This window comes from Nerophis lumbriciformis, linkage group LG35 (assembly GCF_033978685.3).
Source record: "Nerophis lumbriciformis linkage group LG35, RoL_Nlum_v2.1, whole genome shotgun sequence".
NCBI classification, from domain to species: domain Eukaryota; kingdom Metazoa; phylum Chordata; class Actinopteri; order Syngnathiformes; family Syngnathidae; genus Nerophis; species Nerophis lumbriciformis.
In genome coordinates this window covers 16932387-16957720 of record NC_084582.2, presented here as the reverse complement: position 1 = coordinate 16957720, position 25334 = coordinate 16932387, and the positions used below count along the sequence as shown (strand labels likewise).

At 39.7% G+C, this 25334-nt stretch overlaps 1 protein-coding gene across 2 annotated transcripts in view; it reads left to right on the top strand.

The window, feature by feature from the left end:
* tenm1 (teneurin transmembrane protein 1) overlaps positions 1 to 25334 on the top strand; it is a 503386-nt gene that overhangs the window by 458559 nt on the left and 19493 nt on the right. For both annotated transcript variants that reach the window (XM_061927525.2, XM_061927524.2), the window contains exons 28-33: positions 5692 to 6005; positions 6442 to 6614; positions 11482 to 11726; positions 16290 to 16583; positions 17337 to 17581; positions 21305 to 21447. In XM_061927525.2, coding sequence (XP_061783509.2) covers positions 5692 to 6005; positions 6442 to 6614; positions 11482 to 11726; positions 16290 to 16583; positions 17337 to 17581; positions 21305 to 21447 — 1414 coding nt within the window. The remainder of the gene's footprint in view (positions 1 to 5691; positions 6006 to 6441; positions 6615 to 11481; positions 11727 to 16289; positions 16584 to 17336; positions 17582 to 21304; positions 21448 to 25334) is intronic.

Sequence of the window (25334 nt, the reverse complement as noted above, 5' to 3'; positions counted from 1 at the left end):
AAATTTATAGTTCATTGGCAGCATTTGCAACTCAAGAACCTGGAAAAATCCATACATTAGCCGCAGTATTATATAAAACGCAGGGTTCAAAGCGCGGGAAAAATGCGGCTTATAGTCCGGAAATTAAGGTAAATTGTTGACGGGATACACAATTACCTATATTGGGATGTATATTTTTGGCCGTATTGCACAGAACTACCGTATTTTCCGGACATTAGAGTACACCGGTATACAAGATGTACCCACTAAATTTGAGAAGAAAAAAGTATTTGTCCATAATAGGGTTGTACTGTGTAGTACCGCGGTACTAGTAAAGTACTATACTGCTTTTGAAAAATACAGATACTTTTATTTTTCATCGACGTGATGTGTGCTGCGGTGACAATGCTGGCATACAAGCCATGGCACATATCAACACACGAACACACAGCACTTGCAAGTAAAAACAATGAAAAGACACAAGATAGACAATGGAAAAATGTTGGTTTTAAACCTAATGATAAAAGTGGAGCTACAAACACTGAAGCGATGCTCTGCATGCAGTGCTCTCAAACATAGCTAGCTAGAAGATAGCAAGGGGTTAACGTCTCTCCTTAGTGTTTTAGCTACTTCTAAATCACTAATTCTTGCCTCCATGGCGACAAATAAAGTAAGTTGCTTACAAATATCATCCCTGCAGGACGAGGAATAACTAAACATGCTTCACGACACACCGCAGGAGGATACAACATACCGGTACCGGTACCAAAATATTGGTATGGGGAAAACCCCAGTCCCTACATTAGCCACTCCAGACTATAAGCCTCAGACATGTACGTTGTGAAATTAGTTGTTTACACAAAAAGATTTTGTAAATGTTTATTTACAAACCTTAATTGTTTCCAAACGGTGTTTGTCACACGGCAGTAAAACAGCTGATCAAACAAAACAGAAGTCATCGTCATGGACCCACTGGCTGCTGAAGCTAGCTCTCCAGTCAGCTAAATAGACTCAATACTTTCACGGTGACGTTTAAGTGAATTTACTGAGGCATTTGTGGAACTGAAAAAATGCAAACAATTGCTGTTATAAGTTATTAATACTAACGCAAACACTCGCAAATGTGTTAGCATATTAGATAATGTGAACAATGATAGCTTCCTTATATTACGATAGCACGTACAAATATGCATGAAAACACTCCTACAGACATCACACATGGGACAGTTTAGTAAGAATGAATAGTTTTAGTTATATTTTAAAACTTACAAACATTGCTTGGAGTGATAAAGAAATAATCTATAAGAGTAGAAACCAAACTGCACTTGCAATTCCGGTTTAAAGCACTAAACGTAAGAAAATACCGTAGACGTTTACCCCGCAGCACCTGCAGTGAGGGGACTTATCCAAAATATGGCGCCATAGCACAAACAATTACACACCTTTTCAATGCCTCTGCTTGTGTTTATTAAAAAATATTTGTTGAAAACAACTACGGCTGTTAGCGAAGAAACATCTATAAATTAGCCACACCGTTTTAAAAGTCGCAGGCTTCAAAGCGTGTGAAAAGAGTAGCGGCTTATAGTCTGGACTTTACAGTAATCAAATTACGCGAAAAACCTGGGGACTGGAAGATACCGGCAAAGAAAGGCAAAATACAAGAGTTTCCTGGGGAAACCCAGAGGGTACACAGCTATTTTAACGAAATGTAGCTGTTTAAATAATGTTTAAAAAATCTGTAAACTGTTATTCAAAGGTCCCGGCGGATTTTTCCTGGGGTGCTGGAAGGGTATACCAATGTAGTGATGAGTCAGCAGTAGACTATGGTGAACATAGTCCAAACATTGGTAAACCTGAACCACGCAGCTTAAACTGTACACTAATACAGGACCCAAAGCATTATCAAGGAATGTCTTAATGAGGAAACACTTTAGGCCTTTATATAGTTATATGACTAAATTAGAGAGCTTTTAAGGACCTGTTTTTTAGCCCCCTGTGTGCGGCTAGTTTTTATTAGGTAAATAAAATGTTGTATAAAATAAACTGTGTAATTAATTACACTACTTGTTCTATTGACAAAGATGCAGTAACTATGGCTGTGATGTAGCAACAGTAAAAATATATCACAGGTAGTGTTTAAAATAAAATCGATTTTATTTGCCAAATCTGATGCAATGATTTTCTCTGTCCAGACCTGAAGCACCATGTGCTGATTTATATAATTTTCAAACAAACCAAAGTAGCAGGTAAAATTGTTAGACTTCATCTGAAATAGCAGCATTTCTCTTTTAAAAACTGAGTCACTGGTCTGCCTTCCTAAAGGTGGACTCAATGGAGTGCAGACATCTACGGCCAAATGAACCTAGTTTCAACTGCTGACTTCCCCAGCAATATTGTTCCACTCCATTCTTAAAGGTAGTGTTCGTGTGCACTATAAAGTGTGTTTTGCAACACAGCAAGCTTGTCTCACATAAGGATTGTGAATGACAACCCACCAGCACAATGACAACAATGGTTTGGTCTTAATTGTCATTGCACAACTACAATGAAACTTTGTTTTCAGCACAAACCCTTTAAAGATTAGACAAACAAACAGTGTATAGGGTTACAGAACAAGAATGCTGACGCATACTTGCCAACCCTCCCGGAATTTCCGGGAGACTCTCGAAATTCAGCGCCTCTCCCGAAAACCTCCCGGGACAAAATGTCTCCCGAAAATCTCCCGAAATTCAGGCGGAGCTGGAGGCCACGCCCCCTCCAGCTCCATGCGGACCTGAGTCCGCTTTCCCACATTATAAACAGCGTGCCTGCCCAATCACGTTATGAATGTAGAATGATCGAGGGCGAGTTCTTGGTTTCTTATGTGGTTTTATTGTTAGGCAGTTTCATTAACGTCCTCCCAGCGTGGCAACAAACAACAACAGCAGTCACGTTTTCGTCTACCGTAAAGCAGTTTGTCTGCCGTAAACAGCAATGTTGTGACACTCTTAAACTGGACAATACTGCCATCTAGTGCATTTGATGAAAGCACTTTTGTGCGTGCCACACAGCAATGCATCATCAGAGAGAGTGTTCAGCATGGTTAGAAAAATAGTGACAGAGAATAGAACAAGGATGGACAATTCAACCCTTAACTCAACAATGAGTAGAAGAGTGTTATGTGTGTGTATATGTGTAAATATATGAACACTGAAATTCAAGTATTTATTTTATATATATATATATATATATATATATATATATATATATATATATATATATATATATATATATATATATATATATAATAAAAGAAATATATATAGCTAGAATTCACTGAAAGTCAAGTATTTCTTATATATATATATATATATATATATATATATATATATATATATATATATATATATATATATATATATATATATATATATGAAATACTTGACTTGGTGAATTCTAGCTGTAAATAGCTGTTAACCACGCCCCCCCCACCCCACCTCCCGAAATCGGAGGTCTCAAGGTTGGCAAGTATGCTGACGGGTCGCCACAAGGCGCCCCGTAAAAGATGGGAAAATTATAGACGTTGGGGGAGGATGAGTAAAAAAAAATAATCCCAGACCGGGCTCCTAAGGGGGCCCAGACAGGAATGGGAAAAAAAACTCCATAGCAAGGCACATATACATATTACAACATACAACTGGAGACTTACGGAGGCAAGCTGCTGCTGTTCAAGCGCTGCCCAGCCGTCCATCATCCCTAAGGGATTCAAGCATCGATGGCATGGGATGGGGCGTGGGGTATGTGTGTGTGGCATATATTTTTCCTGGATGCATGTGTGTGTGTAAGCCTGCCAGTGTGTCTCTGTTCAACGACCTTGGTGTTCTTCCAGCCAACAGGTGTGTGTCCGTGAGAGACAAGAAGGGAGTTTGTTGTGTCTTCGCTGCACTGTCCTTCGGGAGAGTCTCGAAGCCAGGGAAACAATCCAAGTTAGAATGTTTTTTTATGCGAGTGAAAATAAAATTTGCTTTTCACTCTAAATTGTCTATTTCTGGTCCTCAAAATCATTGTGCAGGGCAGACGGTCCGATATTATCTAAATCACAAGAGTGTCCACAGTTCTGCCCGCATCCTTCAATCATTTGTGGCAGCTTTGGGGTACTTTGAAGACTGCCAGCAACTTCCAATTTGTCGACAAACCAGAGAAACACTTACTTTTGTCATAATTCCTCGACTGAATGGTACGCGGCACTCCTTCTTCTCCCAAGAGTCCGTCGTGTGTCCAGCAACAACCGCTCCGTCAAGACAGGCAGGTTCCCCCAAACCCATGATCTTGTCAATTTCGTTGAGAGGCCAGTTAATTAGTTCCATTGTTTGGATTTGGAGAGCAGCGCAAAAAGAGGCAACATGAAAGTTAAGACAAGACAAGACAAAGAAGCAAGCAGGAGAGATAAGGGAGAGGGAAGGGGAGCGTACGCCCTCGATGAGTGTTGAGAAGGTGAAAAGGTGAATCTGAATCTGAAATCTGAATCTGACAAAATAAAAAACAATTAAAAATGTGTGGTTCCCCTTTAAGAACTGTTTAGGGTGATGGGTTGATAACCCGAGACTTTTAGCTCGCTGGCTGGTGACTTAACTCTCAATCAGTGGGGGTGTGCCTGCTGGTTGGACCCTGGCGTGCGCAGAGCTGTGTGTGATGACCACTGTTCAACATCGCATTGACTTGGAGGGATTCATCTGCAACGCAGAGAAAAGTAATTGTGTCTTTGAAAGTATTTTACCGCTCTAGAAAAAGAGGGTCTTATATTTGGGTCATGAGTTGGGTTGTACGGTATACCGGTATTAGTATAGTACCGTGATACTAATGAATCGTATACGGTACTGCAGTGGTCCCCAACTTTTTTGTCACTGCAGACCGGTTAACGCTTGAAAATGTGTACCACGGACCGGGGGGGGGTATTTTATTTTTTTATTTTTTTATTTATTTTTTTTGTCATAAAAAAATACAATCACGTGTGCTTACGGACTGTATCCCTGCAGACTGTATTGATCTATATTGATATATAATGTAGGAACCACAAATATTAATAACAGAAAGAAACAACCATTTTGTGCGAATGAGTGTGAATGAGTGTAAATAGGGGAGGGAGGTTTTTTGGGTTGGTGCACTAATTGTAAGTGTATCTTGTGTTTTTTATGTTGATCTAATAAAAAAAAATGTTTTTTTATTTTTTTATTTCTTGTGCGGCCACGGACCGGTACCGGGCTGCGGCCCGGTGGTTGGGTACCACTGTTCTAAAGCATCCATCCATCCATCCATTTTTTACCGCTTATTCCCTTCTAAAGCAGAGCTGTCAAATTAATTTTAGCTCAGTGCCCGCCCGGTACCAATCACGTGTGCTTACGGACTTTATCCCTGGTTGGGGACCACTGCGGTACTGTACCGCCTCTGTAAAGTACCGGTCCGCCGGTACGGTTTGCTTACTTACTAATAAAAGACAAGTTGTCTTGTATGTTCACTATTTTATTTAAGGACAAACTTGCAATAAGAAACTTATGTTTAATGTACCGTAAGATTTTTTGTTAAAATAAAGCCAATAATGCATTTTTTTTGTAGTCCCCTTTATTTAGAAAAGTATCAAAATAATTTTGGTACCGGTACCAAAATATTGGTATCGGGACAACACGAGTATGTAGAAATGTTAATCTAACCAAAATATGTGCCTCTTTTGTGCAGAATGGCTCCCACATGCACACAAAGCACTTGATCACCGGCCACTTCCTCTACAATTTCTCATACGGCAGAGACGGCCTGCTGTCTGGAGTAGTAGGCCGTGACGCTTACGGGCTGCAGGTGAAGAGAGACGCTCACGGTGTGCCGCTCTGGCTGGCGCTACCCGGCGGACAGGTGTATCGGTTGTCTCTTAGCAACAGCGGAACACTGAGGAAAGTCTCAGGCCAGGGTCACGACGTCGCCCACATCACTTACCATGGTAACACTGGTCTCCTAGCAACCAAGAGTGATGAGAACAGTTGGACCACGGTTTATGAGTAAGTTGTGTGCTCATTGTACTTTATTTCTCTGTCTTTCTTTCTTCCACTCTAAGGGTGTGTAACCATGAAAACATATGTATTTTGTTAATGAGTGGGTTGATTTTGACATTGAAAGAAGACTGACCAAGTGTTTTACCCTTTAGGTTTTATCTGGCAAAGCTTTGAATAGTTTTATAAAGTGCACACATTCACATCCACATACAATTGTCTGAATTATTTACCACTGCCAACATATTCTCCATCTCACAGCTGGGTAATTGCTTGTATAAATCATAGCTGTCACTTGTACCAATGTTTGTGTGTAGGTGAGGGTGCCGGTGTGTGGTTACATATGTGCGTTACCGCTGTGTTCATTTGTACATCAGACAAAATTACATCTGTGCACAGTTGTGCATCATCGATTATGTGGTTTTGTTTTTGTTTATTCATACAGATACAACAATGAAGGTCGCGTGACAAACATCACCCTTCCAACTGGAAATGTGCGTGGTTTCCAAGGCAACCTGGAGCGCTGGTCTCGAGTTGAGGTTGATGCTTCCAACCGTGAGAACTTTGTCACGAGTACCAACCTGTCCGCCAGTGACACCATTTACACATTCAAACGAGGTAGAGCATTGTGGTGCCTTGTGTCCACAGGGTAGAGGAATATTCTTTTTTTTTTTTGTAGTTTTTGTGACAATTATTAAACATTTGACACATGAATATACAGTAAATATATCATATATTACTGTACATATTTGAATTATTTTGTATTTAAAAACTGAATTACTCACATTATTAAAATAAAAACAACAGGATAATAATTGAGCAATTTTAAAGAAGAAAAACATACAGTGGTTTATCCTTTTTCCAAAATTTAAGAAATATAATACAATATATAACAAAATTATTTATCTTTTTAAATGTTTTGTTTTGTCAAAAAAAAGTAAATAAAAAAAAAAAAAAGATAATAAATAAAAACAATTTAAATGGACCCGGGTGTCCTATTTTTAGTATGCGGGCCCTCGTTGGAAAATGTTTTTACATCTCCGTCGTAAGATGGGGATGTAACTGACAAAAAAACAAACACGGGGGCACATATGAAACGTTTCCATTTATTTGCTGGCTGACACGCAAACGATTATAGCCTCACCCACCGGCGTCTACCCCCAGTTTATGAGTCATTGGTGGGGGTCGCCCAAACATCCACATACCTATAAGAAGTGGAGTCTGTGAGGTTATGAATGCTGAAACATTTATGACTAGCAAACAGAAAGAACACAGCTTATATTCTGCTCAGGTTTAGATGCTCTGACCTGTTTTTCTCTTCTTTTTACTCGGACTGTGTGTGTGTGCTGGATGTCACGGCTCTTTTAAGACGTCTTAATGACCACATGAAAAAAACAAAATCAAGGGTAGGATTGAAGAGGAGAAAAAAACGAGCTTGGCACATCTGCTGATGAGAACACTTTCTTCTCGTGTCATCCTTTTAATTGCTTCCCAGCACTTGTCATAATGACAGTATTGCATAGAAAGAGAGGCTGCCTCGGCCTGCACCAATACATGCATGCAGGCATTTGCACATTGCTGTGAGAGATCTGCCAAATAAACCCCATTAGTTCTTCAACCAGCACATTCAAAATAGTGGATATTGTCTGTCTAAGGGCATTTCTAATGTCAATTGCACCATGGGCAGGACCCCCTTTCGCACGTGCAGCGTCCCCTAAAGCAGTGCTTCTTGCTTATTTTCTGTTTTGAGCCCCTTGGGGGACAGAAATATGCTGTGACCCCCCGGAAATAAATTACTATTTAGAACTTTGTAATATATACTGTATCTGTATAACGCGCTGTTTGAGTTGGACTCTTTATGTAATCACCTCAGTAGAAAAATGTATGAATAAAATGAACTGAGATAACACCTGCAACAACTTAAACCAATGTTTATTATTATTTTTATTACAGTTTTTCCCATTTACTTATTTACAATTGTACTAACTGTGTGTCTTTTTTCAAAAGGATATACACACTTTTCCAAACACCACATTCAATTTTCTTGATTCCTAGATTATTTGCAAAATGACACACTTCAGTCAAAACATATGCCCATTCATCAAAATAAATCAAGCATTTGTAAAAATACAGTTTTATTGTCATCTCACTCACACAGACTTCACATGTTAAGACACTATTGGAGTGAGTTACCCACAACAGTGATAAATACAAAATACATTTGTAAACACCCCTATTTTACTATAAGAAATCACATGTTTGGGGCATTTTGCCTGACCTTTTTAGCATATGTGATGAATGATTACTGTAACTTGACAAAATATATTGGCAAATCCATAGCAATCTTCATTGTTTACTTTGAAGTGGGCCTATACATAAGGACCTAAAGAGAAAGTAAAAATATCCTTTAATCTTTTCAAGAACTGCTCAACAATAATGCTGCAAACTGCAAATATTTTTTTTTTTTACCACAGCCAGGTAAAGTAACATATCACAGTAGTCAACAATGGCATGCAGTACAAATAAAAATTTGAGACAAATAAAAAGGTTTGAAAAAAAAATCTGGAGATAAAGATGTGTGTATCACAATCCTAGTGTGTGTGTAAAGTGTGAACAAGTGTGTATAACAATCGTTATCTGTGTGCAAGATGTGAAGATGTGTGTATCACAATACTTTTATGTGTGCAAGATGGGAAGGTGTGTGTGTAAAGCATTGTGTGTAATATTTTGCTAAAACTGTGCAGCAAAGTCAATGCCTAATATTAGGCAAATCTGCACAGTGGTTTTGCTTACTGTGTGTAGACTTTGTTAACTGTGTGAACATTTAAAGGCCTACTGAAATGCGATTGTCTTATTTAAACGGGGATAGCAGGTCCATTCTATGTGTCATACTTGATCATTTCGCGATATTGCCATATTTTTGCTGAAAGGATTTAGTAGAGAACATCGACGATAAAGTTCGCAACTTTTGGTCGCTGATAAAAAAGCCTTGGCTGTATCGGAAGTAGCAGACGATATGCGCGTGACGTCACAGGTTGTGGAGCTCCTCACATCTGCACATTGTTTACAATCATGGCCACCAGCAACGAGAGCGATTCGGACCGAGAAAGCGACGATTTCCCCATTAATTTGAGCGAGGATGAAAGATTTGTGGATGAGGAAAGTGAGAGTGAAGGACTAGAGGGCAGTGGGAGCGATTCAGATAGGGAAGATGCTGTAAGAGGCGGGTGGGACCTGATATTCAGCTGGGAATGACTAAAACAGTAAATAAACACAAGACATCTATATACTCTATTAGCCACAACACAACCAGGCTTATATTTAATATGCCACAAATTAATCCCGCATAACAAACACCTCCTCCCTCCCGTCCATATAACCCGCCAATACAACTCAAACACCTGCACAACACACATAATCCCACAGCCCAAAGTACCATTCACCTCCCCAAAGTTCATACATCACATATATTTCCCCAAAGTCCCCAAAGTTACGTACGTGACATGCACATAGCGGCACGCACGTACGGGCAAGCGATCAAATGTTTGGAAGCCGCAGCTGCATGCGTACTCACGGTACCGCGTCTGCGCATCCAACTCAAAGTCCTCCTGGTAAGAGTCTCTGTTGTCCCAGTTCTCCACAGGCCAATGGTAAAGCTTGACTGTCATCTTCCGGGAATGTAAACAATGAAACACCGGCTGTGTTATCCGGCAGTCAGGGGGTGCATTCTACAGCGGGGGTGCATTATTCGGCACAACACCTGCCGCAATACACCGCTTCCCACCTACAGCTTTCTTCTTTGCTGTCTCCATTGTTCATTGAACAAATTGCAAAAGATTCACCAACACAGATGTCCAGAATACTATGGAATTTTGCGATGAAAACAGACGACTTAATAGCTGGCCACCATGCTGTCCCAAAATGTCCTCTACAATCCGTGACGTCACGCGCAGACGTCGTCCTACCGAGACATTTTCAGCAGGATATTTCGCGTGAAATTTAAAATTGCACTTTAGTAAGCTAACCCGGCCGTATTGGCATGTGTTGCAATGTTAAGATTTCATCATTGATATATAAACTATCAGACTGCGTGGTCGGTAGTAGTGGGTTTCAGTAGGCCTTTAAAATATAGTGTGTAAGCAATTGGAAAAAACTAAGTCGATTTATAACATTTAAACAAGACTACTCAGCCTTTGTGTATTTCTAGACACAGAACAGAAAGTGCACATAGTTCACTGGGTTGTTCTTTTCTATAAGCCTAACACAGTAACATTGAAAATAATACAAAATAACACCAAAATGCATCAATTTAATTTGTTTTAATCAGCCCCTCAAGTGTCCAGCAGCTATAAAAATATTAAACTATTTTGCTGAATAGACAACATGTTCAAAATAATGTATTTCTGAAAGGTCAAATATGTTGACACACACATAGAGGACAGAGGAGTTTCTTGTCTGTTCATCGCCTCTTTGCAGTGTGAGCACTGATCCTGCAGCCATGTGTTTAACTCAGTGGTTCTTAACCTTGTTGGAGGTACCGAACCCCACCAGTTTCATATGCGCATTCACCGATCCCTTCTACAGTGAAAAATAAAAATGTTTTCTTTTTCAAATTCAAGACAACGTTATATGTTTTTACTGGTGCACCAAATGAACCGTGCATGAACATCACCTTGTTCAAAGAACAAAACAAACCAGTGCATGAACTCACAACAAACTACACACCTGCAAATCAGTGTGACTTCTGCTGTTGCCGTATCCATAACACACCGATAGGGAGATGTTTTTATTTACACGATGAGTCGGGTGTGTCTTGACCTCCGCGGCGGAGGCTCCACCGAACCCCTGAGGCCGACTCACCGAACCCCTAGGGTTCGATCGAACCCAGGTTAAGAACCACTGGTTTAACTGTCAGTGTGCATGTCCTTCCCACACGTGCTAAATAAAACGCGAAATAGTGCTCGCGAAACAGTGATGAGTGTTGATAAATCGCATTGCGCTTGCTAAATATTTTTATGTGCGTCTTCTTCTCCCAGTATTGTGGATGCTTTGAATAATTAGCCTATATTTTGCATATCAATGAAAACACAGACGAAAAATGTATTCCACGCCTTATTCTGCACTTAGCACACTGCAAAAACTGAAATCTAAGTAAGATTTGTGTATTTTTTTTTCTTGTTTTTGAACACTGACTTTTTGCAATGCAGACGCAATCTACTTTGCACACGTTTTGTAGATCAGCTTTGTGTGTGCTATCAGGTTTGCAAGTGTTTTAGTACATGCAAACCTTTAGTATTTTTATTATTTTCTTTTTCAGTACCACAAGTGTGGGTTATTTCAGTTGAATGTGGCTTTAACACATTGATTGACAGTTACAGTATGTTGTTAGAGATACTGACAGTTGTTGTTTTTTTCTCACATACTATATATTTTCCTGCATGTGTGGTTTTGTCTTATTGTGGTTTCCTGTTTGTGTGACGCTCAGACCATGCACAGAGTTCGTACAAAGTCAGCGCCGACGGCTCGTTCTCTGTGTCGCTGGCCAGCGGGATGGAACTGTCACTCAGCACGGAGCCCCTTCTCCCTGGAGGTGTCGGGGGTGGAGTCAGCCCAACCGCCAGCCGCTGTAACATCAGCCTGCCAGGTGACCACACCCCCAGCCTGATCGAGTGGCGACAGAGGAAGGAGCAGAGCAAGACTAACTACACCACTTATGAACGCAGACTCAGGGTAAAAAATCTCAATGACTACCACTTGCAGTACCTGACACCAAATTAAAGTACCACTGCTAGTCACACATACATTAGGTGTGGTGAAACTACTCTCTGCATTTGACCCATCCCCTTGTTCCACCACCTGGGAGGTGAGAGGAGCAGTGAGCAGCAGTGGTGGCCGTGCTCGGGAATCATTTTTGGTGATTTAACCCCCAATTCCAACCCTTGATGCTGAGTGTCAAGCAGGGAGGTATTGGGTCCCATTTTTATAGTCTTTGGTATGACTCGGCCGGGGTATGAACTCACGACCTACCAATCTCAGGGCGGACACCCTAACCACAAGGCCACTGAGCAGGTCAAAATGTTAAAAGTTAAAGTTAAAAAGTTAAAGTACCAATGATAGTCACACACACACTAGGTGTGGTGAAATGTGTCCTCAGCATTTGACCCATCCCCTTGTTCCACACCCTGGGAGGTGAGGGGAGCACTGAGCAGCAGCGGTGGCCGCGCTCTGGAATAATTTTGGTGATTTAACCCCCACTCCAACTCTTGATACTGAGTGCCAAGCAGGGAAGTAATGGGTCCTATTTTTATAGTCTTTCCGAGGTTTGTGTCATGTCTGTGATCATGTTTTGTTTAAGTCATGTTCTGTTTGGTTTTTGGACACTTAGTTCCTGTTTTTTAACTCTCTTGTTTTGTCACCATAGCAACCACTAGTTTCACCTGTTTCACATTTTGAGTCACGCACCTGTTTTCACTGATCATGTCACCAGTATTTAAACTTGTAGTTGCCAGGCAGTCAGCCTGGTGACATTATCCATACTACCATACTGGGGCGGCATGGCGTAGTGGGTAGAGCAACCGTGCCAGAAACCTGAGGGTTGCAGGTTCGCTCCCCGCCTCTTACCATCCAAAAATAGCTGCCGTTGTGTCCTTGGGCGGGACACTTCACCCTTTGCCCTCGGTGCCACTCACACCGGTGAATTGAATGATGAATGATAGGTGGTGATCGGAGGGGCCGTTGGCGCAAATTGCAGCCACGCTTCCGTCAGTCTATCCCAAGGCAGCTGTGGCTATGAAAGTAGCTTACCACCACCAGGTGTGAATGATTGATGAGTTCTACATGTAAAGCGACTTTGGGTACTTAGAAAAGCGCTATATAAATCCCAGGTATTATTATTATTATTATTACTTCTGCTCACTTCATGCCATGCTACTTCTGTACCTCCATGCTACCTTTGAAATCTATGCCATAGTTCCCTGCGTTCCAAGAAAGTTTTGTTAATTGTTCATAGTTTTTTTGCCCAAGTGCTAGTTTTGGTTTCATTAGTCAAGTTTGTTCTCCGCCTTTGTGCGCGCCTTTTGTTTGTACCCTTTTGTTTGTATTTTGTAGTTAGTGTTAAAATAAAAGATGTCCTTACCTTCACGCCTCGCCCGCTCCAACTTTACTTGCATCTCGGGAAAACAAACAACCCATAGTCTAAGTCTTGACAGTTTGAAGTCACGACCTATCAATCTCAGGACGGACACCCTAACCACAAGGCCACTGAGCAGGTCAAAATGTGTTTCTGAGTGGGTTTTAGCAACACAAAACATCCACAATGACATTCATTTCCACTTTTTTTTTTTCCTCACAATGGATTTCAAATGAAATCAATCAAGATGTGATTCAAGTGAACACTTAAAAGAGTTCACAAAATGACCACACATCAGCCAGCTCCATGGTAGTGTCCTGGAGGTGTGCGAGAGGTTTCCAGTAACAACCTGTGAAACTCGAACTCCATGACCGAGAGTTAAAGTAGAGCTGGAAAATGATGGTAGTTAAACAAAATATTCACAAATTGGATTCTTAGGGGTAAAGGTGGGAATTGTTGGTCACCTTATGATTCGATTATAAATATAATATCTACCCGTTCATATACATATGACTGGCAGCGTTGTTGCACTGTGTAGATATAATTCTCCCTCCTGCTGAGTTACTAATCTACTTGCCAATGTCCTCTTCTAGTTTATCTCTGCTGTAATGCGGTTTCAGTTAGACTTCTGTTGAAGTGTGCAAAGCATTTATTATTTTCCTGTTTTACTAATTCACACTCAAGCTAGCTTGGCAGCGCAGCCAGTCCTCTCCTCTCTCCATGTGTTTGTGTGTTATAAATCTGTATAATTTTATTTATTTCATTTCATTTTTTTTCATTTAATTTTTATTTATCTCCTTCATTGATGTGCATCTTTGATCAATAGACATCTAAAGGCCTACTGAAATGCGATTTTCTTATTTAAACAGGGATAGTAGGTCCATTCTATGTGTCATACTTGATCATTTCGCGATATTGCCATATTTTTGCCGAAAGGATTTAGTAGAGAGCATCGACGATAAAGTTCGCAACTTTTGGTCGCTAATAAAAAAGCCGTGCCTGTACCGGAAGTAGCAGACGATATGCGCGTGACGTCACAGGTTGTGGAGCTCCTCACATCTGCACATTGTTTACAATCATGGCCACCAACAACGAGAGCGATTCGGACCGAGAAAGCGACAATTTCCCCATTAATTTGAGCGAGGATGAAAGATTTGTGGATGAGGAAAGTGAGAGTGAAAGACTAGAGGGCAGTGGGAGCGATTCAGAAAGGGAAGATGCTGTGAGAGGCGGGTGGGACCTGATATTCAGCTGGGAATGACTAAAACAGTAAATAAACACTAGACATATATATACTCTATTAGCCACAACACAACCAGGCTTATATTTAAAATGCCACAAATTAATCCCGCATAACAAACACCTCCCCCTTCCCGTCCATATAACCCGCCAATACAACTCAAACACCTGCACAACACACTCAATCCCACAGCCCAAAGTACCGTTCACCTCCCCAAAGTTCATACAGCACATATATTTCCCCAATGTCCCCAAAGTTGCATACGTGACATGCACATAGCGGCACGCACGTATAGGCAAGCGATCAAATGTTTGGTAGCCGCAGCTGCATGCGTACTCACGGTACCGTGTCTGCATATCCAACTCAAAGTCCTCCTGGTAAGAGTCTCTGTTGTCCCAGTTCTCCACAGGCCAATGGTAAAGCTTAACTGTCATCTTTCGGGAATGTAAACAATGAAACACCGGCTGTGTTTGTGTTGTTGCTGCAGCCGGCCGCAATACACCGCTTCCCACCTACAGCTTTCTTCTTTGCTGTCTCCATTGTTCATTGAACAAATTGCAAAAGATTCACCAACACAGATGTCCAGAATACTGTGGAATTTTGCGATGAAAACAGACAACTTAATAGCTGACCACCATGCTGTCCCAAAATGTCCTCTACAATCCGTGACGTCACGCGCAGGCGTCATCATACCGAGACGTTTTCAGCAGGATATTTCACACGAAATTTAAAATTGCACTTTAGTAAGCTAACCCGGCCGTATTGTCATGTGTTGCAATGTTAAGATTTCATCATTGATATATAAACTATCAGACTGCGTGGTCGGTAGTAGTGGGATTCAGTAGGCCTTTAAACCTCAGCCACTAAACACACATTTACACACCAATGCCTGAGAAGGAGCAGGATGAAGAACATTTTTACATTTTTATATTTTCCTTTTACATAATACGTAGTCTTACATAATGGATATCATACAACCAAACAAATACATCCAAATATAATGAAAACAAACAAAATACACACAAAAAAGCACCAGTGCAAAACTTCATGAAGTACAAACCGAACAAAAAAAAGTAATATACACCTCACGGGATGATACAAAACAATTACAAAACCAGACAAAAAAATAAGTAAAATAATAAATATAAAGCAAAATGGAAACACTTATGGCTGTCCATATGATCTTATAGTTCTGTCTTTATATATTTTTTTTAAATTGGAATATATTTTTACAGTCTTTTATCTCATTGTAAAGATAATTCCATAGTTTAACCCCCACCACTGATATACGCATTTGTTTTAAAATTGTCCTTGATTACTGATGTTTGAAATTACCTTTTCTTCTATGCTCTTCATTCTCAGAAGTGATGACAAACATTTTTTGTAAATTTGCTGGTAATGTTTTACCGCATTTAACATACATAAATAACCGATTGCACTGCTGCAATACAAGCTATGTCCCCTTTGATCAGTGTAGTAATAATAATTTGAAACAAATCAATGTGACTTTTAAGCAAGCTGAACAAATGACACAGTTGGTCTGTCCTGAGTAATTCAGATCTTCACACATAGCAAGCATGCCTCATCAAATGAGTCACAAACGCTAAACTGTACTTTCCACAAATATGACTTAGAACTTTTACACCTGTTTTCTTCAGTGTAATGGTTTCCACATCGCTCCTAGTGTTAAAAAAAATAAATATTGAATACATTCATTGTAACTGATTAAGATTCCATAGGCGAGCGGTTTTACTCTAAATGTCATCACTGATTCATCTAAACTCGTGAAAGTTGTACTACAGGTTTATATATCCCACTCTCGTTTGACCTTACTGAGAATTTTTGACTACAATGCCGTTAAGTTTAAAAAGTTGTTTTTATTAAATGTGATTAATGATATTCTTTTGTGGACCTTTCCTCGCAGGCACATAACAGGAACCTGCTGTCCATAGACTTTGATCAAAGCACCAGAGTCGGGAAGATATACGATGACCACAGGAAGTTCACCCTCCATATCCAGTATGATGACCTTGGCCGACCCGTGGTCTGGTCTCCAAGTAGCAAATACACAGAAGTAAATGTCACTTACTCCGGGGGTGGACTCTTGTCAGCCATCCACCGGGGAGAATGGTTTGAACGTCTGAAATACGAAAACGATAAGGTGGTGTCCAGAGCCTGGGTCAATGGCAAGATATGGAGCTACACGTACATAGACAGAGTAAGACCTCAGCTTTGGTTTTCATTGCCTTCCAGAATGTATCAGCTATTTCCATTTTCTGATCTTTTTCACTAATGAAGGTTAAAAAACAAATGTTCCAACTATGAAGTCTATGCATTTGCACAAACTGAAAAATGTCTGTGAGCATTTCAAAATGTGTAGTCAAAGTTTATAAGAAAACTTTCAGCATTTGACCTTCTGTATTAATCTCTTACCTTCCTGAATACGCCATAAGAATAATTTCACAGTAATGAAGTACTTTTAGAACACCATAGCTTTGAACTTCCATTTATGAAACACCTTTTTTAAAGCAGTACTTAACTGATAGCAGGATTCCTTAGCAAATATATTATGAAACGTGAAACGGAAATAGGTATGCTATTGCATGTTCCATTCCAAGTGTGACAAATTAGGAGGTTCAATTTCCGTTCTCAAAATTAATTCTAATGAAACATCCACCCAGAAATATACTTAGTGTCAGTTTTTAATATAACATTAGAGTGAAATTAATTGAACTCAGAGAATAATTTTAAATGGATGAGATCTACTGTTAACATTTTAATAGTGATATTATGCCCAACATTCATATACTTGAGTTCAAGCTGTTGAAAATGTGTCCAAACCCCACATATCCACAACACAATTGTAAAAGTGAAAACGTAAATGATGCTTCAGCACCACAAAAGTGTACGCTACTCAAAAAGTTGAACAATGCTGATTGACTTAGTGTGAAACCCCTTTCTCTCCTTTCAGTCGGTCATGCTACTCCTGCACAGCCAGCGACGATACGTCTTTGAATATGACCAGACCGATCGGCTGATTGCGGTCACGGTGCCAAGCATGGCCAAACACAGCCTGCACTCGCTCCTGTCAATCGGTTACTACAGGAATATCTACACGCCTCCAGACAGTCAGGCGTCCTTCCTGCAGGACCACACTCTGGATGGAAGGCTGCTCAGGACTCAGTACTTAGGAACAGGGCGCAGTGTCATCTACAGGTATGGCACCAGTGGAATATTTTAATTATTACAAATCATTTTGAAGTTATCCAAGATCTCTTCTTTGTTATCTGGCTTAGCCTAGTCAAACATTGAAGATGTAGGATGGACGGTTGCACAATGCTGGATATTACCAAGATTAACCAAGCCAGGATTTTCTAATTTAGTCATCAGCATGTTATGTGGGGTTAACAGCAGATGACCATTAACCACCATATTAACAACACTGCATTTTACTCCACTCAGGATTGGGATTATATTGGATTTATTGTAATTAGTATGGATGTTCTCATTCATTCAGGTAATTGTATTTTCAGAGTATTTAATAGATCGCAATGTGACAGTTTGTCTTGGAAGACATTTCTCCTCTCATCTTAATAGGATTCAATATGTCATGTTGATTGACACATTTCTAGAAAGCTAAGGACCGGTGGCCGGACCTCTCCCTCCAATATTAATATTATTTTCCTCAGCATCCTTTGCAAAATACAGGTGTCCTCTGTAGGAGGTTACCATGTCAATGCAAGGATCTTCCAATGTGTTTACACTCGTCCAAGCTCCTCTACAACAGGAGCACTCTAGTGTTTTAAGGAATTTGCTGCAAAAATGTTCGTCCCCCAAGTGTTGAACTGAGCTCGGGGGCGGGTTGAATAGCCCTGCTGTAAGTGATGGGCAGTAACAAGCTACATGTAGCAAAGCTACGTAGTTTAACTAAATTTTTCAGTAGCTTGGCGGTACCTGGCGATTCCTGTCGTTTAGCTAATTTAAGACCTATGTAGCTTACATCAAAGCTACATGTTACAAAGTGAGATAAAGGTCAGGGAATCCAGGCCAAAAAAATAGGGAGAAAATACAATGATCTGGATGAATAAGAACATCCATACATACAAAGAAAATCCACGTTGATTGGTTGGTGTTTGTATGAGGAGTCACTATTGGCTAAGGTTAGGGCGAAAAATTATGGACTGGTCAATCAGAGGAAAGATAAGGCAAGTCATCAAAACCAGGAAGCAAAATAATGACATACACGCACCCACGTCACATGATGACGAGGGAGTCGGAGACAGAGGGACGCTTCAAGCTGAGGACTCAAAAAAAAGAGCCATACTTGAATATGGCAGAGGGATTCTCTCCCGCAGATTAGATTTGTCCTTTGGTGATGAAGACGACGTCCAGGAAACCCACAATAATGTGTGTCCTCCACCATATTTAGACAAATGTGTGTGTTTGGAGAAAAGAATGCCCCAAAACTTAGTTTTAATTTGTTTCATTTGTAAACCAAAATCCTAACTGCTCTCTTCATCTAAGATGTCCAACACAAATTTAGGAACACACAATAAGGTGAGTTCAGTTAATGAAAAGTATTACTGCACATAACCATTATCAAATGTCCCCAAACAACACACTATATATAGATATAGATATAGATAGATGATATTTTTATTTTTTTTTATTTTTTTTTTACTGTCGGTAAAAAAAAAAAAATCATCATAGGGTTAGGCCAAAGAAAAAGCAAACTAAAATATATACATACAGTGGGGTGCGGGGACCCTGAGAGGTAGTTGTAGGGTGTTGCCTGCTAAATGGTAATTAAAAGTAATGGGCCCTTAATGGGTCCATTTGTACACATACTCAGTTACATTAACTTTTATATTATACATGTGGGCCCATAGATATAGCTGCCGTTAAATGGGGTTGTATAGCTTAGTGCATGTCATATGTAACTTTGATGTAGCAAGCTACTTTTGCCGTGTGGCTTGCTACAATTCCTTCTAGCTTCAATACATTTAATTGAGAATAATTTGTAGCTTAGCTTATTACATTTTCCAAGTAGCTTGCCCATCACTGCCTGCTGTAAACGGAAAAAGCATAGGCCATATCGTGGAATCTGTGACATTTGTGTACCCAGGAAACAAAACAAAAAATTAATGTCAGTGTAAATAAACTCTAATATACACTTTTTTTTCTATTGCGCTAAGTGATCTGATTGCATATTTAATGAATACAATTTAAAAGATTAATTTTTACTACCTTTAACACTGTAAAATGTTTTATTTTTGTATATACCCACTTCCTAAAATTAGGCTTTACCATACATTCAAATACTTAATAAATGTTGTATTTTCACATATTTGTGTTATTAATTCTTACATTATGCCATCAATACTTTAATTTAAAAAAACAGCAACAAAAAAACACAATTCACACTTTGGTCATGTCCCTGAGTGTTTTGTTGTTGCTACTTAAACAAATTGAAATATTCCACAAGTCACAAGGCCCACAGGAAGTGACATTATTCAGATCGTCTGCAAGGCAGAAGTACATTTGGAAATTAATTAGTCATTTCTTTTTGTGTATATTATTATTCTATTTTATTTCAACTACTAGGGGGTTAAAATCTCAAATGTTACCTAAATCCTTTTTTACCTAAATGTATTTATTTGATTTGTAGATATTTTTATGGGACACATTTTTTTTAATCACTGTAATGTGCTTAGTGTCAACATGCTGTTCATTCATGTTGCATAATTGCCACTGTAGCTTTATCTGTGTTAATTATATGCTTAAAACTCTCATATGTTACTTTGAGTCCTCTTAGTCAAATGAGTCATATTTACCAAAGGAACCTTATTCAAATGAAACAAAGTTGCCTGAGGTGTGCTAGTACACATTTAGAGTAGTTAAATGTGTGTATTAACAGATTTGGAGTAGAAAAAAATACAACCATTTTAGTGAATTCTAAAACTTGCAGCAAATACATTTAATAATAATTTAGTGGAATTGGTAAAGGACGTGACAGGTTTAAATCAAAACTGCACCAGTGTTTCTCGCTTCCCTTCATCCAGGGATTATCAACTCGTAATTTGGACCTGCAACTAAATTAAAAAAAAAGATTAAAATGATTGTTTTTGGTTATATTACAATTGTATCTTGTACTTGTGATGTGTGTTGTCAGAGTTGACACTATGTCATTTTACATTTCTTAAAAAGTTAAAACGGAGGCTCTTAACAGAGTTCCGTTGATGTATAAAGTGCTTTGACTTAACTTATGTTGGGATTTGGCTCTATATAAATACAATTGAAATTAATTTAATATCAGTCCTCAAATTCATTTGATATTCTTTTGTAAATGCAGTTTTTATCATATTGCATCTCAGGTCGTTCTCAATGCAAAAAATTATGATCAAAGTTCTGACATGATTTATTTTGTGTAATTTCCTGAAATTCTTATTTCTATACTAAATGTATATATAGTTGGGATAATGTTCCAAAGGTTTAGTGCACAGAACATGCAACACTCAGATTTGGACTGATAGGTAGACTGATTTAAGGTATGTCTCATCATTATCATTATCATCATCATCATCATCATCATCATCAGACATTACTGATGTGATTGTATAAATAGCTGGATAATTGATTGGGACAGTGTTATGACATTTAACTTTTTTTAATACTCATTAGCTTTATATGGACACTTTAATAAAATGGTCACTATTTTAGTATATCAAAGGCATTAACTTCACTAGCAGCAGGCATGATTTTGTTTTAAAAGAAGTTAATTAAGTTGTGTAACTTCCTATTTCGATTGACAAAAGATTTAGGAGTATCATTAAAAAAGTACAGCTACCAGTCTTCTGTTAACATTTCCTGCAATCTGAATTCTTAATTTCATACATTAATGTTCTGTGAATTCTCACCTCATTCTCCTATGTTTCCAAGGTATACACCAGCAGCACGGCTCTCTGAGGTGACTTATGACTCCACCCTGGTGACCTTTACTTACGATGAAGCTTCCGGCACTGTCAAGACCATCCATCTAACCCATAACGGCTTCATAAGCTCCATACGATACAGGCAGACAGGTACCAGTGCAATTAAAGCCACACTGCACACTAAAGAAATTAAAACAAAGTATTTAAAATGTGCTGGCATCTGAAATTATTTGCAATATGCCAAAGTTGCAGCATTATGCACTCTGATTCAAGAGGAGGCTGCAACTGTTAGAAGTGTCAAATGTTTGTGTATGTGGGCGACACTATAGTTCACTGCAACTCCAGATGGTGACACATTCTGTAATTTTTTAATAAAATGCATGCTTGATTCTCATCAGAAATACAGTCGTACATCGATATTCGTTTACATTTTTCCAATCAGAAAAAACGTAAATCCATCCATCCATTTACTACCGCGTGTCCCTCTCGGGGTCGCAGGTAAGGTCAATCCAACTAATCTAAAATATAACGCATTTTATGGAACACAAAATACAAACCCTGTTTCCATATGAGTTGGGAAATTGTGTTAGATGTAAATATAAACGGAACACAATGATTTGCAAATCATTTTCAACCCATATTCAGTTGAATATGCTACAAAGACAACATATTTGATGTTCAAACTCATAAACATTTTTTCTTTTGCAAATAATCATTAACTTTAGAATTTGATGCCAGCAACATGTGACAAAGAAGTTGGGAAAGGTGGCAATAAATAATGATAAAGTTGAGGAACGCTCATCAAACACTTATTTGGAACATCCCACAGGTGAACAGGCAAATTGGGAACAGGTGGGTGCCATGATTGGGTATAAAAGTAGATTCCATGAAATGCTCAGTCATTCACAAACAAGGAAGGGGCGAGGGTCACCACTTTGTCAACAAATGCGTGAGCAAATTGTTGAGCAGTTTAAGAAAAACCTTTCTCAACCAGCTATTGCAAGGAATTTAGGGATTTTACCATCTACGCTCCGTAATATCATCAAAGGGTTCAGAGAATCTGGAGAAATCACTGCATGTAAGCAGCTAAGCCTGTGACCTTCGATCCCTCAGGCTGTACTGCATTAACAAGCGACATCAGTGTGTAAAGGATATCACCACATGGGCTCAGGAACACTTCAGAAACCCACTGTCAGTAACTACAGTTGGTCGCTACATCTGTAAGTGCAAGTTAAAACTCTCCTATGCAAGGTGAAAACTTTTAATCAACAACACCCAGAAACGCTGTCGGCTTCGCTGGGCCTGAGCTCATCTAAGATGGACTGATACAAAGAGGAAAAGAACCATCCGGATTGTTATAGGCACAAAGTTGAAAAGCCAGCATGTGTGATGGTATGGGGGTGTATTAGTGCCCAAGACATGGGTAACTTACACATCTGTGAAGGCGCCATTAATGCTGAAAGGTACATACAGGTTTTGGAGCAACATATGTTGCCATCCAAGCAACGTTACCATGGACGCCCCTGCTTATTTCAGCAAGACAATGCCAAGCCACGTGTTACATCAACGTGGCTTCATAGTAAAAGAGTGCGGGTACTAGACTGGCCTGCCTGTAGTCCAGACCTGTCTCCCATTGAAAATGTGTGGTGCATTATGAAGCCTAAAATACCACAACGGAGACCCCCGGACTGTTGAACAACTTAAGCTGTACATCAAGCAAGAATGGGAAAGAATTCCACCTGAGAAGCTTAAAAAATGCGTCTCCTCAGTTCCCAAACGTTTACTGAGTGTTGTTAAAAGGAAAGGCCATGTAACACAGTGGTGAACATGCCCTTTCCCAACTACTTTGGCACGTGTTGTAGCCATGAAATTCTAAGTTAATTATTTTTTGCAAAAAAAAAATAAAGTTTATGAGTTTGAACATCAAATATCTTGTCTTTGTAGTGCATTCAATTGAATATGGGTTGAAAATGATTTGAAAATCATTGTATTAGGTTTATATTTACATCTAACACAATTTCCCAATTCATATGGAAACGGGGTTTGTACACAAAACACATTTTACGTCGCATGAATATAGTTTTACCTCAATAAAACAATGTGAAATACATATACATGACATATTCAATCAATAAATTAACATTTGACTTTGATCGTACCAATACAAGTTTTTCACGTCCGATACGATACCGATATTGCAGCCTTCAGTATGGGCCAATACAATTTGATCCGAAACCACATCGGCATGAATAATACATAATTGTATTACGTTGTCGTGTGCGATAGGCTGCAGCCTTTCCTCATCCCCGAAAGGGACAAGCGGTAGAAATTGGATGGATGTAATGTTAAAATAGCCTTGATTAAGGGAAATTACCCAGAGAACAATGGTAGGTATGAAAACACATTATTTATTAACCGTCTGTAATGGACTTATGATATCTGCTATTGCTAAAGGGTTCGCTTACGAAAAAAACTACTTTTCTTACCTGTTGGTTCCTGTTTTTGTGTATTTGGAATCCCTGTAGATATCGTAAATGTAAAATACATCCATGGAGTCATGGTGGAGATATTTATGAAACAATCTTGCCTTCTTCCAAACTTGCTTTTGAGACTTCAGTGATATATTTTGCCTTAGTTACATCAGCCGATATCGCCATTACTGGTAGAGCTTTGCCCAAAGAGCTTTGTAGAAGCCCACCAGTTATGTCCTCTTGTTGTAGGGCAGACTCGCTCGTACATGCACATGCATGCTAAAATCCGCAAACAATACTGAGAGGAGAAGATGCAAATATAATGTACAGCACCTGCAATGTGGTTTGTCAACACTCATCACAGTTTTGAGAGCACTATTTAGAGTTGTATTTAGCGCCTCTGAAAAGTATGTGCAAACCAACACAGTTACACACACGGCTGCAGGATTGGTGCAGGAAAAAACTATGTGTGTGGGTGTGTGTGTGTGTGTGTGTGTGTGTGTGTGTGTGTGTGTGTGTGTGTGTGTGTGTGTGTGTGTGTGTGTGTGTGTGTGTGTGTGTGTGTGTGTGTGTGTTTGCGTGTGTGTGTGTGTGTGTGCAACGTATTTCTATGTTCTGTCAAGAATAAAAATATTAGACAAATCGTCTAAACAGCAACATCATTTTATAATTGTATAGCTACATGCTTGATGACTTAAGGGTAGGGATGTATACCGGGTACTGGTATCTTTTGGGACCGGTTCCTAATTGCATTGGTCGACGAAGACCATTAAGAATGCTGGACAAATGATAAAGCTGTCGGTATTTTTTTTCTCCGTATCAGTACCAGGCAACTTCAACCCTAAACTAACACCCTCCCCGGATTGTTAATAACCAAATGTAAACAATCAAATGTAGATACTTTTCTTATGCCTTCTGATCGCTCTCTCTCTCTCTCTCTCTCTCTCTCTCTCTCTCTCTCTCTATGTCCACTACTTGCTGTACATATCCTACCAAGTCAGACCTACACTGTTTCAATATCCATTTCTCTGTTCTCAATTGTTGATGACTGATGATAACAACCAAACCTAACCCCCCACACCCCTCCTCCACACCCCGAATTGTAAATAATGTAATTAATTCAATGTATACACCCTGATGATTATCTTGTGTGATGACTGTATTATCCATCCATCCATCCATCCTTCTTCTCCCGCTTATACGAGGTCGGGTCCCGGGGGCAGCAGCCTAAGCAGGGAAGCCCAGACTTCCCTCTCCCCAGCCACTTCGTCCAGCTCCTCCCGGGGGATCCCGAGGCGTTCCCAGGCCAGCCGGGAGACATAGTCTTCCCAACGTGTCCTGGGTCTTCCCCGTGGCCTCCTACCGGTCGGACGTGCCCTAAACACCTCACTAGGGAGGCGCTCGGGTGGCATCCTGACCAGATTCCCGAACCACCTCATCTGGCTCCTCTCGATGTGGAGGAGCAGCGGCTTTACTTTGAGCTCCCACCGATGACAGAGCTTCTCACCCTATCTCTAAGGGAGAGCCCCGCCACCCGGCGGAGGAAACTCATTTCGGCCGCTTGTA